Source organism: Centropristis striata, chromosome 7, assembly GCF_030273125.1.
Source record: "Centropristis striata isolate RG_2023a ecotype Rhode Island chromosome 7, C.striata_1.0, whole genome shotgun sequence".
Lineage (NCBI taxonomy): Eukaryota > Metazoa > Chordata > Actinopteri > Perciformes > Serranidae > Centropristis > Centropristis striata.
In genome coordinates this window covers 38,172,694-38,188,836 of record NC_081523.1, presented here as the reverse complement: position 1 = coordinate 38,188,836, position 16,143 = coordinate 38,172,694, and the positions used below count along the sequence as shown (strand labels likewise).

Genomic DNA, 16,143 nt, shown 5'->3' with positions numbered 1-16,143 from the left:
AGTCATAAACTGTATAAAACACAGTTTTGCCGTAAAAATATAAAAATTTCATGTAAAATTAATTAGGAAATACCATGATGACACAATTATCCTAAAGGTAATGGAATTATTCAGTATAAATTACAGTTTTTGCTGATATTTACATTTACATACGCTCACTGTATTTTTTATGGTGAAGTTCTGGCAACCACAGCTGCCGGTATTTTACCGTAAATTAAACAGATTTTTTTTTTTACAGTGTAGACCAGGGGTGTCAAACTCAAATACACAATGGGCCAAAATGTAAAACTTGAATAAAATCGCGGGCCAACATTGAACAAATTAACCTTTTAATATATACCAAACATGTTTTGCTTTATGTTTTGCTTTCTCTAAATAGTGCAGACATGCAAAATCAAATTTCAAATAAAAAAACACATCAATGTCATTAATTTATTAAATAATAATCGTGTGCCTCTTTTCTATTTGCATCCTTCTGATTTAAATATCAAAATAAAGTTTTTCAACAGGTTAATACATTTAAATATAAAATAACAATAATAAATCTAGTATTAGCTGTAAATGCCAGCAGGTCAGCTTTTATAGTACAATAATTATATAATAATTTGGTATTGCCTTGCGTATAAATTACAGTTTTTGCTGATATTTACATTTACATACGCTCACTGTATTTTTATGGTGAAGTTCTGGCAACCACAGCTGCCGGTATTTTACCGTAAATTAAACAGATTTTTTTTTTTTTTTTTTACACTGTAGACATTCCCACAGCTGTGGCTCGCGACAGACTGTGGCGGTGTTTACCACATTTTTCCAGGATTGTCTGGAAGTGTTGCCACTTCCAGCACATATAACACAATGTTTCCAACAAGGAAAACAGGAAGCGCGTGTTTCCCTGCTCGTGCTGGAGCAGCGCGCGGAGTGAGCCACCCTTTGGCCCGCCCTCTTTCTGCTCTGCTCGGGGGGCTGTCCGCCCGGAGGAACAGCAGCCTGGCTGGCTGCACGGAGGGCGGAGCTGGCCTGGCTGTCACCAAGATATGTTTCATTTCAAAAACTAGCCACTCCGCTACCCACTGTGTGTGTGTGTGTGTGTGTGTGTGTGTGAGGTTTAACTAACTGCGACGACAGAGCAGAGGCTGTTAGCGAGCAGAGGAGCAGCAGGATGCCGGTGAAAGGCGGAGGAAGACTGGCCTCTTACCCGAGCAGGAGCGAAAATGTCGGAGTAAGTGACGCTGTTTGACATCTGTGAAGTTGTATTTGGTAACATGTAGCAACTTCGCCATAATGTGAACACTTTTAGTTTAATATTTCCGTCGAAGTGTGGCTGGCTGTGTCCCTGTGTGTTGTTTAAAAGCTGTTAAAGTGACCGTGGTGGTGGTGTTGGCCAGCCAATAGTCGGCTCCCCACTACACCTGTTGGGCTCCTCAGAGCCAATAGGAAGCCTTGTTACACAATGTTTACCCTGCTGTGTCTCCAGTTGTTTACCAGCTTTGTAGCCCGAGAAAACCGGTAGAAGTAACTTTTTTTTCCTGAATCCAGTTAGAGTTGACTGTGGTGGTAATCCTGTCCAGATTGACATGTGTGATTTTTTTTTTGTCATTTTGTATCTTTTTTTGGTAATTTTGTGTCTTTTTTGGTAATTTTGTGTCTCTTTTTTTGTGGTAATTTTGTGTCTTTTTTAAAGTAATTTTGTGTCTTTTTTTTGTGATTTTGTGTCTTTTTTGGTGATTTTGTGTCTTTTTTGGGTGATTTTGTGTCACTTTTTGGTCATTTTGTGTGATTTTCTGATCATTTTGTGTATTTTTTGACCATTTTGTGTCTTTTTTGGTCATTTTGTGGTCAATTTGTTTCCTTTTTTTGGTCATTTTGTATCTTTTTTTTTGGTAATTTTGTGTCTTTTTTTGTGATTTTGTGTCTTTTTTGGTGATTTTGTGTCTTTTTTGGGTGATTTTGTGTCACTTTTTGGTCATTTTGTGTGATTTTCTGATCATTTTGTGTCTTTTTTGACCATTTTGTGTCTTTTTTGGTCATTTTGTGGTCAATTTGTTTCCTTTTCTTGGTCATTTTGTGTCTTTATTTAGTCATTTTGTGTCTTTTTTTTGGTAATCTGAACTGTGCGTGTGAGATTCTGTTCAGTGAGTGGGGGTCGCGGACAACATGCATGTTAAATTGGGGGTCGCGAGTCAAAAAGGTTGAGTACTTAACTACTGCCCTAGAGGACACATCGCAGTGAAGTTACATTTGGTAACATTTATCAACTTCGCCATAATGTGAACACCTTTAGTTTAATATTTCCGTCGAAGTGTGGCTGGCTGTGTCCCTGTGTGTTGTTTAAAAGCTGTTAAAGTGACCGTGGTGGTGGTGTTGGCCAGCCAATAGTCGGCTCCCCACTACACCTGTTGGGCTCCTAAGAGCCAATAGAAAGCCTTGTTACACAATGTTTACCCTGCTGTGTCTCCAGTTGTTTACCAGCTTTGTAACCCGAGAAAACCGGTAGAAGTAACTTTTTTCCTGAATCCAGTAGTGAGAGTTGACTGTGGTGGTAATCCTGTCCAGATTGACATGTGTGATTTGATGACGTTGATGTTTTCTGGAGATTAGAAGGTCACTGGATGTAATCAGGAGACTACAAGGGGGACGTGTGCGCGAGAGCGACGTGAATGACATGACATGACACTGCTTTTAGAAAAGGCACCCAACCTGTTTTGCAGCCACCTGCACAGCTGACATGCGTGTCAGATCACTTCACAACAAAGACAGGACATAATGCATGTTTAACTGCTACGTTGCCACTGCAAGTAGAGCTAGGGCTGGGCGATATGGACCAAAAGTTATGTCATGATATATTTAGGCTGAATATCGATATACGATATATATCTGGATATTTTTATCACAAAGTGGCTGCAAGGAAGGAAGCTAAGAAAATGACAGAGACATTGCTGAAAAAAAATGTAAATATAGAAAATAGATGCAAAATAATAACAGAAATAGAACAATCCTACTCATTGTGCCTCTAATCATGCAAAGAAGTGAAATTTGCATGTAATTTCGCTTGTGAAATATTGTATGACAGTTAACAGCTGAAGTTCAAGCACTAACGTAGTGGAAGTTTCACTTAAAGTACTGAGAGGGTGTGAGGTAGGGCTGGGCGATATGGACCAAAAGTCATGTCCCGATATATTTAGGCTGAATAGAGATATACGATACATATCCCGATATTTTTATCACAAAGTGAGAGCAAATGTTCAGTCAAAGTCAAAGCCAAATATGACATGTCACAAGTAGTTTTATTGAAACGGGTTATTTAAGTGAACATAAATACTGTTTAACAACGGGAGAAGCATTTTTTTTTTTTTAAATCAAAGCTCCATAAAGTGCACATTTAACCCTCTGGGGTCTATGATTGTGCCGTAATGATCAGATCAGGTGACGTTTAACAAAAAACAACATCACATGGAGAACTGCTATCAACTTCACTCTAAAGTACAGACTTGAAACTTTCTCCCAATTTTTGTTTGACATTCCTATGTCATGTAGAACCAAATATATGATAGTTTTAATTTGATAGTACAGAAATATTTGAGTGTGGTGTAGCTCTCTGTGTGATTTCGCACAGCTAACAAGGAAAAAAAAGCCTATAAATAAACATGTTTTTATGGGACTTTTTTGTATATAGTTTTATTATATTTCAATTTTACCTTTTGATATGTCTATATTTGTATCCTATGTTTACATTTTCAAGTTTCAAAACAGTTCATTGAGCATATTTGTAGTTTTTATTGTAGTAAATAGTATAATTTTTCAACTCAATACATTGATAAAGTAGGTTAAAGGGAGAAAATTGGATACCAAATATGGGCATAGTAAACATTTTTTTATGTGGTACATGAAGGGCAAAATCAAAAAGTATTCAAAAACAGCCAAAATAGGCCCAGGCCCCAGAGGTTTAGCCTATGAAATAAAATAGGCCAATCTTTTTCTGACATAAATATATTTATATGAGAATTGAATAACAAACATTACAAAATAACTAAATATGACAAACCCTATTAAGGGCAGCATTTATATATAAAGAAAGAAAAAAAAATGAACCATATCAATATGTGCGATATGGTCTAATTCCATATCACATTTAAAAATATATTGATATATCTCTTATATCGATATATCGCCCAGCCCTAAGTAGAGCTTTACTATCTGTTTTATTTTTTTTTTTGATGATTGAATATTTAGTAAGCACGTCATTTTATGTAATATTGTGGTGACCTTTAGGGAGATGTGATGATCACACGATAACAACTGTGCTGGTTGGTCAAGTTGACTCTTCCTGTGTGTGTGTGTGTGTGTGTGTGCGTGTGCGTGTGCGTGTGTGTGTGTGCGTGTGCGTGTGCGTGTGCGTGTGCGTGTGTGTGTGTGTGTGTGTGTGTGTGTGTGTGTGTGTGTGTGCATCCCCCTAAGGCTCCTTCTGGTCTGGCTGGTTGAGCCCTCTTCAGATTAATGGTCATCCTTAATGGGAAAGTCGGATGGTGTGTGTGTGTGTGTGTGTGTGTGTGTGTGTGTGTGTGTGTGTGTGTGTGTGTGTGTGAGAGAGAGAGACTCCTCTTCAATCCTCTCTCATTCTGTCTTGAATTCAGCCTGCTTTTTTATGAATCTGTTCATGTATCTCTTAGCTGTATATCTCCAGTCACAATGATTGTACTTTTAATTTACAATGAGAAAGATCTTCCTTAAAAAACACAGTGTTTCAACGAATATAAAAATAACCCCTCCCAGTCTTGACGTATGATTCACTGGAAGTGTGTGGACTCTGCAGACACCCTGACCTCTGCCTGCACTGAATTTACTGTGATTTTTACAGTAACTTATTGGCAGCAATTAACAAGTAACTCACTATAATTATTATTTACAGTATAGAACTACTGTATTTTTATTTACAGTACTGTTTTTTGTACTGTAAAATAAAAAACAATTAAACACTGATTTTTAGGGACCGAGCACTAACAGTGCAAGGACCCTATTGAAATTGGTCCGTCTATTATTCTTCTTTTTCCCAAAAGTAAATCGCCTTTTTGGGGGCTTTATCATATTCAAAAACTCACCATTTTTGGAATGAACATAAATCTTCGCTGAAATTTACGTATTCTAATGGTCCCAGGAATGAGCGTGGCAAAATGACTCAACAGCGCCCCCTTGAAAGTCAAGAAAATTCAGCCCCTCGCACAGGAATGTCGTAGAGACACGAAATTTGGTACATACATGTAACATGGGAAGCCGCACCAAAAAGTCTCTTGGACCCATACCTCAAACCCAACAGGAAGTCCGCCATCTTGGTTTGAATATCGCACTTGTCATCGTTTTTGGCCATTTCCAGGTTGCATACTTTAACGAACTCCTCCTACAGATTTCACCCGATTTACTTCAAACTTGGTCATTAGCATCACAAGGCCTTTGGGATCAAAAGTTGTATAAATCTTTACCGACGGTCACACTATGTGGGCGTGGCATGGCGGCAAAATATGGCGTCTCGCCACAAAACACGAGATTGTTATAACTTCTCAATTCTTTGTCCCATCTGGTCCAAACTTCTCATGCTTCATCTGAGTCCAGCCCTCAACACTTCTCATTAACAATATTTCATAAAGCCCCGCACCTTATGCTTTATCCACGCCCCCTTTCATAAAATTACCACATTGCATACTTTCCGTAACTCCTCCAACAGATTTAATCCCATTGACTTCAAACCTGGTCAGTACCATCACAAGGCCTTGGGGATGAAATGTTGTATAAATCTTTACCGACGGTCACACTATGTGGGCGTGGCATGGCGCCAAAATATGGCGTCTCGCCATGAAACTCAAGACTGTATAACTTGACCATACATTGTCCAATCTGTCCCAAATTTCTCACACATGATGAGGGGCCAGCCCTGGACACACCCACATGTTAATATTGACACACAGTCATAGCGCCCCCTGCTGGCTACAGCAAGTATTATGTTTTACACCTACCCCGAGCACCGTGGTAGAAGACACGCCATTTGGGACGCATAGGGACTGAGCCCACAGTGCCGTACCCGATGTGGCCTCCCCTGACGTGCCCTACCCGGACGTGCCCTCCCCCGACGGCTCCACTCTGCGAGGGCCCGTTCAGTACTGCTTGCAGTCCTAGTTATTATTATTCTTCTCCCAAATGAATTGCCTTTTTGGGGGCTTTATCATATTCAAAAAGTCACCAAATTTGAAATATACATAAATCAGATTTGAAATTTACGTATTCTGGTATTCGCGGGAATGGACCTTGCAAAATGACTCAGTAGCGCCCCCTTGAAATTTTCAAAACATCCTCACAATATAGGTTTTTTTCACGTAGACACACGAAATTTGGTACATACGTGTATCATGGGAAGACGCACCAAAAAGCCTCAAGAACCCATACTCGAAAACGTACAGGAAGACGGCCATCTTGAATTGAATATCGCACTTGTCATCGTTTTTGGCCATTTCCAGGTCGCATACTTTAACGAACTCCTCCTACAGATTTTATCCAATTGACTTCAAACTTGGTCAGTACCATCACAAGGCCTTTGGGATCAAAAGTTGTATAAATCTTTACCGTCGGTCACACTATGTGGGCGTGGCATGGCGGCAAAATATGGCGTCTCGCCATAAAACACGAGATTGTTATAACTTCTCCATTCTTTGTCCCATCGTGTCCAAACTTCTCATGCTTCATCAGAGTCCAGCCCTTAACACTTCTACATAACAATATTTCATAAAGCCCCGCCCCTTATGCTTTATCCACGCCCCCTTTCATAAAATAGCCACGTTGCATACTTTACAAAACTCCTCCTACAGATTTCACCCAATTTACTTCAAACTTGGTCAGTACCATCACAAGGCCTTTGGAATCAAAAGTTGTATAAATCTTTACCGACCGTCACACTATGTGGGCGTGGCATGGCGGCAAAATATGGCGTCTCGCCATAACACACGAGACTGTATAACTTGACCATACATTGTCCAGTCTGTCCCAAATTTCACACACGTGATTAGGGTCCAGCCCGGAACACACCCACATGTCAATATTGACACACAGTCATAGCGCCCCCTGCTGGCTACAGGAAGTAACATGTTTTACACCTACCACAAGCACAGTGGTAGGAGACACGCAATTTGGTACGCATAGGGACTAAGCCAAAAGCGCCGCGTCCTACCTGCCCTCCCCTGACGGCGCCTCCCCCGACGGCTCCACTCTGCGAGGGCCCGTTCAGTACTGCGCGCAGTCCTAGTTTTAGTTGTGTTTACAGTACTTATTTGTTTACTGTAATAATAAAAACAGTTAAACAAGGTGATTTTTAATGGTACTGTATATGGCAATATGGCACAGTGAACAATGCTGTTAATTTAATAATAATTTAACCATTACTTTTTATAGAAATAACTAGTAATTGCAAGTAGTTACTCTATACACTAAATAAAATAATATTAATATATTTACTGTTTTACAATTGATTTCCATACTGTGTTTTGTATGAAAACCTTTTAAGTTAATTATTTAAACAGCATTTGTATAGGACTGATTCTGATCAAAATTATGATAAAAATGGAAAAATACAGTAGTCTACTTTACTTTTCACAGTACTACACTGTCTACTGTGTTTTTTCTACGCTTTGACTACTGTGATTTTGTCACAAGGACTGATTTTTATTGTAAATTATACAGCACTATACTGTAAAAATCAAACACAGTGATGAACTCTGAATAATACAGTAAATAACTGTATATTTCACAGCGATTATCTACAGTGTGGATTTTCTTTAGTCATTTCATTTTGTTGTGTGCGGGTTATGTCCAAAGGCCATCAGACACACACACACACACACACACACACACACACACAGAAGTGATAGCGCTGAGCATAACCATGGAACAAGCTAGTTGAATCGCCCTGGAGAAGGCTGCGAGGAAGGAAGCTAAGAAAATGACAGACACATTGCTGAAAAAAATGTAAATATAGAAAATAGATGCAAAACAATAACGTGTCACAAGTAGTTTTATTGAAACTTTTTATCTAAGTGAACATAAATACTGCATAACAACAGGAGTACCTTTGTTTTTTTAAAAATCAAAGCTCCATAAAGTGCACATTTAAATAAATAAAAAAATCTTAAATAAAAATAGCCTATGAAATAAAATAGGCCAATCTTTTTCTGAAATAAATATATTTATATGAGAAAAAGATAATGAACATTACAAAATAACTAAATATGACAAACCCTAGTTAGGGCAGCATTTATATATAAAGGAAGAAAGAAAAAATAACTATATTGATATAGGCAATATGGTCTAATTCCTTATCACATTTAAACATATATCAATATATTTTTTATGTTGATATATCGCCCAGCCCTATTGTGAGGTATCATTTAAAGAGTGAGTATAAAAAAGGGGTTGAAGTGCAAGCAAACTCTCATTTGGCATGGAAGCACATGTATTGAATTGAAGTGTAAGCACTGCAGATAGTTGAAGTGTTTGGACTTTAAGCAGTGAAGTGTAAAAAAACAGAAATGTCAACTGATGTTAGACCTGAAAGTAGCTAAAATGTCCGTCGAAGAAAGTAAAAATGGAGGCAGTTAAAAGGCCGGTGACATGAAATAAGTGAAAGTAGTTTAGTTGACTGTGAAGAGTGTGAAATAGTAGAAGTGAAGTCAGTTGAAGTGTAGACGAGCCTCCAGGATACAGTGAGCTCTTTCATCGGAGCAGGTAAAGGAAAGGTGAGCTTTTTACCTGACTGACTTTTTTCCTGTCTGCATTCTCATCTGATTAAAAACAGAAACTCAACACTTTATGAAACACAAATCCACTGTATGTAGTGGTGTGCCATATCATATCGTTCACGATAATATCGGTATTTTTTTAATTTATGATTTAAAAAAAAATGCATATCATGATATTGGCAACATTCCTACTTCTTGATGTAGTGATTAAAGTTGTTTTAATCACAAAAGGCTACTTACTCTCTGTCGCTAAACACATGCAGCTTTCAAAATAAGAGCACAGTGTGTTAACAGAATCCACCACAGAACTTACAAGAAGACTGTCAAAATAAGATGCCTTAAATAAAACATACAAGAACCTTTATTCTCCTTTACAAAATGTCATTAAAATATGCCCCCAGAACCCCTAAATGGTTATTTTTTTATTATTTGCTCATACTCAAGAGTCAAGAGTAATTTTTTTTGTATTTGGCAACTGTTGAGATTTGCACTTCAAACTACATTTTAGATTTTTATTTATTTATACAGACTAAAAAAAACATATTTTCTATATCTTTTTAAGTATTTTGTAATATCGTCAAGAATATCGTTATCGCAAAAATAATCTGAAATATCGTGATGTTCTTTTAGGGCCATATCGCCCAGCCCTAACTGTATGTTCTAATAATCTGAATCCATCCCTATTCCTGAGCCATGTTAAATCTAGTCGGCACACATTGTTCATTCATACAGACAACTGAATCTAGCACAGCAGCTTCATGTATTATGGAACATGAAATCACGTTACAGCAGAGTCCTCTCCTTTCTCCCAGAGTGAGACGTGTGTCATCATGTGTACTGTTCATCACTTTCTCTAAAATCAATGGCACTGAAGTATCCTGAGTGTCGTCAGGTTTCTATCAATACTCCCATGATTCAGTGGGGTCGACTCATCAGCTGCACTCTGTCTTCTTACAATAACAGAGAACCCAGTTCAGCCTGTGAGTGACGTATTCACACCAGCACAGCTGCTGACAGTGAACAGGGCGAGCATTCACACGCTGGCACACAGGATCAGATGTAAACGCTGGCACAGTCCAACACTGACGCACTATATCCATGGAAACAGGAGAGTTGTTCCTCAGAATAATCTGTGAGTCTCTGGGAGGTAGCTGAAGCTTCACGCTAACACTTGACACTGCCAGCATGGACAGCACACTGTAAAAAATGTCTGTAGGTTTAACGGTGAAAAACTGCAAAAACATGACGGTAAAAGACACGATAATTCTACTTCTCAAAGAATTGTCACTAGCACTTATTGATGCACTAATAGCTCTTATTGCACTATACCTTGATTGTTTGCTTTTACTCTTCCTGTAAGTTGCTTTGGATAAAAGCGTCTGCTAAATGACTAAATGTAAATGTAAAAGACCGTAAAATGATAAATTGGTTAATTCAGTTTCAGTAACAATGAAACACTGTAAATGTATATATCAGCCAAAACAGTATTTTTTTACAGTTTCTTTTTATACATTACTCCACTGTAAAATACTCTGGCACCTTGTTTGTTGCAAAAATATACTGTAATATATATATATATATATATATATGGGTCAATGACGTGATCTAACGCAGTGTCAGTTGGTGCAACCAGTAATTTTTTCCCTCATAAAAATCTGATTATATACAGGGAAATAAATGTGAACTAAAATGAGAAAAAATACAATCCACGTTTACATTGCAACACTATGGTATATAACAAATTTTTACATATTTTGCCAAAACTTTTGAAAAAAATGGTTGTATTTAGAATATGTTCTGCTCAATATTGACGAAAGGTAAATGTAGAAATACAAAAAAAATAATAATTTGATGTGTTTTAAAATTAAGTAATTATATGTATAAGTCCACTTAAATACAATGTAGGTGGATGAAGTATTTAATATTTATCATTTTTTGTGGTTACACCATTTGACATCTTGCCAACCCTTATTTGTCATTGACCCATATACAAGCCATAATTTTTGCATTTATTTTTTGTAAAAAATACTTTTTTTCTCACTGTTAAATGTACTAAACACCATATCTCTAACAAAAATATACTGTAATATTTAATGGTAAAACCTTTAATTTATGCGGCATTTCTAAAATATTTTCTGGTCAATTATATGGCAGAAAAGTGTTTCTTTTGATGGAAAAACGTTTTATTTTTTTACGGTAAAATATGGAATAAAATGGCAATCTTAAACGTGAAATCAACAGTGCTAGTATAATTTTACTGTAATATTACAAAAAGTTGCACCGTATTTACTACGGTAAATCTCGGCAACCACAGCTGCCGTTTTTTTTACCGTAAAAACATTTTTTTTTTTTTACAATGCAGTAACCATTGTTTTCATTGTTCTATTGAATACTACTCAGCCTGTGAAGACACTTAATGTCTTCTAATGTCTAAATATAACTACCAGAACATTGTTCTTTCTTCCTCGTCTTATTAATTAACTTGCAACCTGTTTGGTCCATCCTGTGTCTCCTTCCAGCGACCCCCGGGTTAGGAACCTCTGTATTAGACATTGGTATGTCAAGTATTCATTTTCTGACTTAGCAAAAAAAAAAACAGCCCTTCCTGTCTGGTTATTGTATCCACAGAGGTAGGGCTGTCCCCTGAGGGGCGATGAGTCAAATTCTGCATCATAATATATTTTTATATTCTAAAAGTGAGCTAGATCAAAATAAATCATATGAACAGTGTTTCCCACAGGTGGTTATGGGATATAGATATGAATGGTGATGACACTGATGTAGGGCTGGGCGATATGGACCAAAAGTCATGTCCCGATATATTTAGGCTGAATATCGATATACAATATATATCTCAATATTTTTATCGCAAAGTGAGAGCAAATGTTCAGTCAAAGTCAAGTATGACATTTATCCGTTTAACCGTTTATTTAAGTGAACATGTATACTGTATAACAACAGGGGAACTTTTTAAAGAAAAATCAAAGCTCCATAAAGTGCACATTTAAAAAAATAAATAGCCTATGAAATAAAGTAGGTCAATCTTTTTCTGAAATAAATATATTTATATGAGAAAAGAATAACAAACATTACAAAAGAACTAAATATAAAAAACCCTAGTAAGAGCAGCATTTATATATAAAGAAAGAAAATGTTTTTGAACTATATTGATATATGCGATATGGTTTAAGTCCATATCACATTTAAAAATATATCGAAATATTTTTTTATATTGATATATCGCCCAGCCTTACACTGAAGCATTATTTGCTGACTTTCTGACTTTTATGCTCCCACAACATGGTTTGAATAAACTACTCAAGCTTGTTAGTTTAGGGAAATATCAAACGGAAGTGCTGCACATTAAACAAGAAGTTAGACAACTTTTTAATCCGCATTTTGAAATAAGCTGGATAGAAAGTGAAGGACTTTGTTTGACCCACAGCAGGGGTTAAAGTCAGGCTATCCCTGATTTCAGCTTTTACCATTCAAAGTTAAAATATTGAAAAGTTAATGAATCAATTGTTTTAGTGACATGTCTGGAGTTAGTGAAAGTCACAATGAGCAGAGTAAACTTTCTTGCTAGATTTAACAACTTTCAGACCCTCTTAGGGACTTTTCCCCTACAAACATCAAAGAAAAAAAATATTGTTATAATTAATTACCATGCATGAGGCTGAGTAATCACAGTCCACCCCCCATCCCTTTTCAACATACAAAGAGTCTATAATTAGACCGCTCATACTGGGAATGATAATAAAATCTTGAGGCTGTTACTGCCTAATGGCAAATATTCACCGACAATCACAATGAGCAACCTGGTCTCACAGGAATCCGTGGAATAGCCACGGAATCACTCAAATTTCCGTGAAACTGACACGGATTTCGCTACAATGCAAGTTAATGACAGTCATATCCCGTGGCTATTCCAACATACAAAGTGATTATGTACATTCACTGAGTGAATATTTAGAAAATAAAACATATATTTCTCTCTAGAAATGTGATCAAAATCCATTTTTATGCAGAAACTAAGTCAAAATATTGTTTTTTTTCACTAAAAATGAGAGAACTGTCCGCCATGTTTTTTGTTCTGACCGCTGGGACCTTGAAAGTCACGTGACTTGGAACAAACCAACAGGAACAAATATCCATGGAATAGCCACGGGATATGACTGTCATTAACTTGCATTGTAGCGAAAACCGTGTCAGTTTCACGGAAATTTGAGTGATTCCGTGGCTATTCCACGGATTTTGAGTTAAGCGAATCCGTGGCTATTTCACAGATTCCTGTGAGACCAGGTTGAGCTCCTTCTTTGTTGGAATGAAAACCTGCAGCCACTCCGGCCCTTTCATGGGACAGTTTGATACCCTGATGTACTGTAGTTTGTAAAGATTCCCTCCAAATGTCTTGCAGGCTGCTCTGGCCACCTCAGCAGGCTGTCAGCTGACCTAGTTCACCTGGGCCATGAGCTCACTCTGTCTCTCCTCCATCCAGCTGACATCATCTTTCTCTGTGTTTGATTTGCATCTTCAACACTCTCCACATACACGCCACATGACCATGATGCAAATGCATTTAAAGTCCTTATCCAAATCTGATTCCAAAAGAGTTGGAGCACTGTGATACTTTAATAAAAAACAGAAGGCATCAAACTCAGAAAGATTGTACATATTCACTTAAACAAAAGTTTAACAGGCGGAGCATTTGTCATCTTGTCTTTGCAGTTTATAAAACTGGATGTAAGTTCAAAAGGATTTGCAAACCACTGCATTCTCATTTATTATATTTTCCACAGCATCCCGGCTTTTTTTGAATTGTTAAAGCATATACCAGAAAATATGATTTTAGGGCTGCACAATTAATCAAATTTTAATCGTGATCACGATTTTGGCCGCCACGATTAAATTAACCTGATTGTCGGCGATATTTCCATTTTAAAATGCGTCTCTCCTGCATATCTAATCAAGCACTTTCTACACCAGTAGTCCACCAACCACCAGGGGGCGGGGCCGTTTTTCTCCCCTGAAAACAGCCTGGTTACTGATTGGATAGAACGCTAAGCAGGATGTGATGTAGTACTTGACAACAACATGCGCCATTTATAAAAGCTGGCAAAGCAGTGTGCCAACTTACCGACTTTTTCGCTAAATTTAGCGACTTTTCAGACCCCCTTAGCGACTATTTTTCAAAAAAGCGACTGGCGACAAATCCAGCGACTTTTTCTGGTGTTTTTGGAGACTCCTTCCACGGTCGGTGGAAATCCCCAGTAAGAACGAGTCGAATCGGCACAGTCCTCCTGCAGCAGTCTCTCCCAGCTGCAGAGCCGGAGGGGATGTTTACCCCTTAGCGTCCAGTCTGCAAATTGCTAACAGGCTAACAGTTAGCTCTGTAGCAGTACAGTGTGTATGTGCTGCTGCTGCAGGAGGTGTTAACTTAGTGGTCTCTGTTTGTTTACAACAAGCACCGGACACTAAAAACTGTTCCTATTGTTCCTATTGCACTAAAAGTAGTGCAATAAAAATACAGATGTTTTCCCTAACATGATGAATAATCGTGATTACAGTGTTAACTCATTTAGGCCTAAAGTGCCTGGAAAAAATGCCTGTAAAACCTCTGGGCGATTTTAAAATCACCCCCTAAAACCTGAAGTTTTTCTGGAAATTCAACAGAAGTGTCAACGCTTCCTACTAAATAATAGATTTTTCAGCCTCTGTAGCAGATAGAAATGAAAAGTATTTGAGAGCTTATACCCGTGGCTTTCATGAGAAGTTGAGTTTATTTGTACAAACCTTCAATAAAGTTTTTTTAAAAATCAACAAACTCAGCAAATGGAGGGAAAAAAGGCCTTTTTGCCTTTTATTGAACAGGAGAGTTGAAAGAGACAGAGAATGGCAGTGAGAACTATAACTATAACTATAACTACAGCCTCAGCACATGGGGCAGGTGCTCTGCCAACTGAGCAGCACTATTTTCAATCAAAAATGTAAAAATAAAGTGTCAGTGCAGCATTATTTTCAATAAAAATGTAAATGGCCTTAATGATAGAATAACGCAACTACGCTCCCGGTTTTAATGGTAGAAATGCGGGAATGCTTTCCCGCCTTAAATGGGTTAATCAAAAATAATTTTGATTATCATTTTGGCCCTAATAGTGCAGCCCTACTCTACAGTGTTCAGTGTTGGGAGGATTCTGGTCTCCGGCCTGCTCATCTCATTACTGCCAGTTGTTCTCACTCAGGTTATTTCAAGCACTGCTGATTTTTGCAAGTTAAATAAGGACAGTCAACATTAAGTGTGCGTGCTGTATGTGTGCTTTCAATGTTATTGTATCAAACAGAGGAGTGCCACAGAGCCAGGCTTTCTGTGTGAGAATATGCACAGAGACGACAGGTATCTCAGCGGTGATTATTACCTTTGGTGAGCAGGTTTTCTTCCTCAGGCTCTGTGACTGTTCCCATGAAGGGGGCTTTTGGGGTCATATTACTGCACCACTGCACAAAATAGATTGATCTCACGCTGCCTACTTCCACCTATGAAGAATAAAAACAAATGATTAAAGCAAAAACCAACACTGTTGCTGCAAATAAGGCAAGAAAGTAATACTGTGTAAAGTCACATGTAAACTCATAAGGAGCTATATTTATTTTACCACTCAATGCACTCTCAGTGCCTACGTGACAGCTGCACATTCTACACCTCGTACACTTTAAACGGTGTGTCTGATTGCTAGAGTTATGAAAGTTGTTATTAGAAAATGAAAATTATGATTGTTAATGGTAATCTGTACCATCTTGGCTAGTAGACTGGGTCATTTTTAATGTGTTGCTTTTCATCTCTCTTCATCGCTCAGTTATTCTATGATTCCAGTAGTCTCTGGGCGTTATCCCACTGTCACTTGTCATGGCAATTTTGACAACTGCACTAAGTTAATGAGTGAGCTGGCCAAACACAAAGCACTCAATACTCTGTTCAGCAAGTTTTATTAGCACCTTTGTGTTCCATACACCGCACAATTCCGAATGGCTCTTTTACAGTACAACAAAGCCCCATACACCGCACAACTTATATCTGTTGTAGTTCCCAGCATTGATTCTTCAGGTAGCCTCAATGGGGCCCTATCTTCCTGCCCTATACATCACATCAGGCCAGAGCCCACTGGTCTACATGTTCCCCTCTCTCATGGTGTTATCATAGTTAAATTCACAGAGTGAGTTCCCACAATGCCTTGCATCTTGAATATCAATTAGGTCGCCGCCTACTTCATGTCCCACCATGCAGGAAACACCAAATTTCCTTCACACACTTTGTGTGGAAGCAGGAGGTTTAGTCCTCTCTTTATCAGAATCTGTATCAGAATCAACTAGG

General features: G+C 37.9%; 1 protein-coding gene across 1 annotated transcript in view; it reads left to right on the top strand.

Annotated features, from left to right (window-relative positions):
- The first annotated feature begins 993 nt into the window (after positions 1-993).
- LOC131975366 (tight junction protein ZO-2-like) overlaps positions 994-16,143 on the top strand; it is a 112,442-nt gene continuing 97,292 nt past the window's right edge. Inside the window, exon 1 of the mRNA XM_059338026.1 lies at positions 994-1,219. Coding sequence (XP_059194009.1) covers positions 1,160-1,219 — 60 coding nt within the window. The 5' untranslated portion in view covers positions 994-1,159. The remainder of the gene's footprint in view (positions 1,220-16,143) is intronic.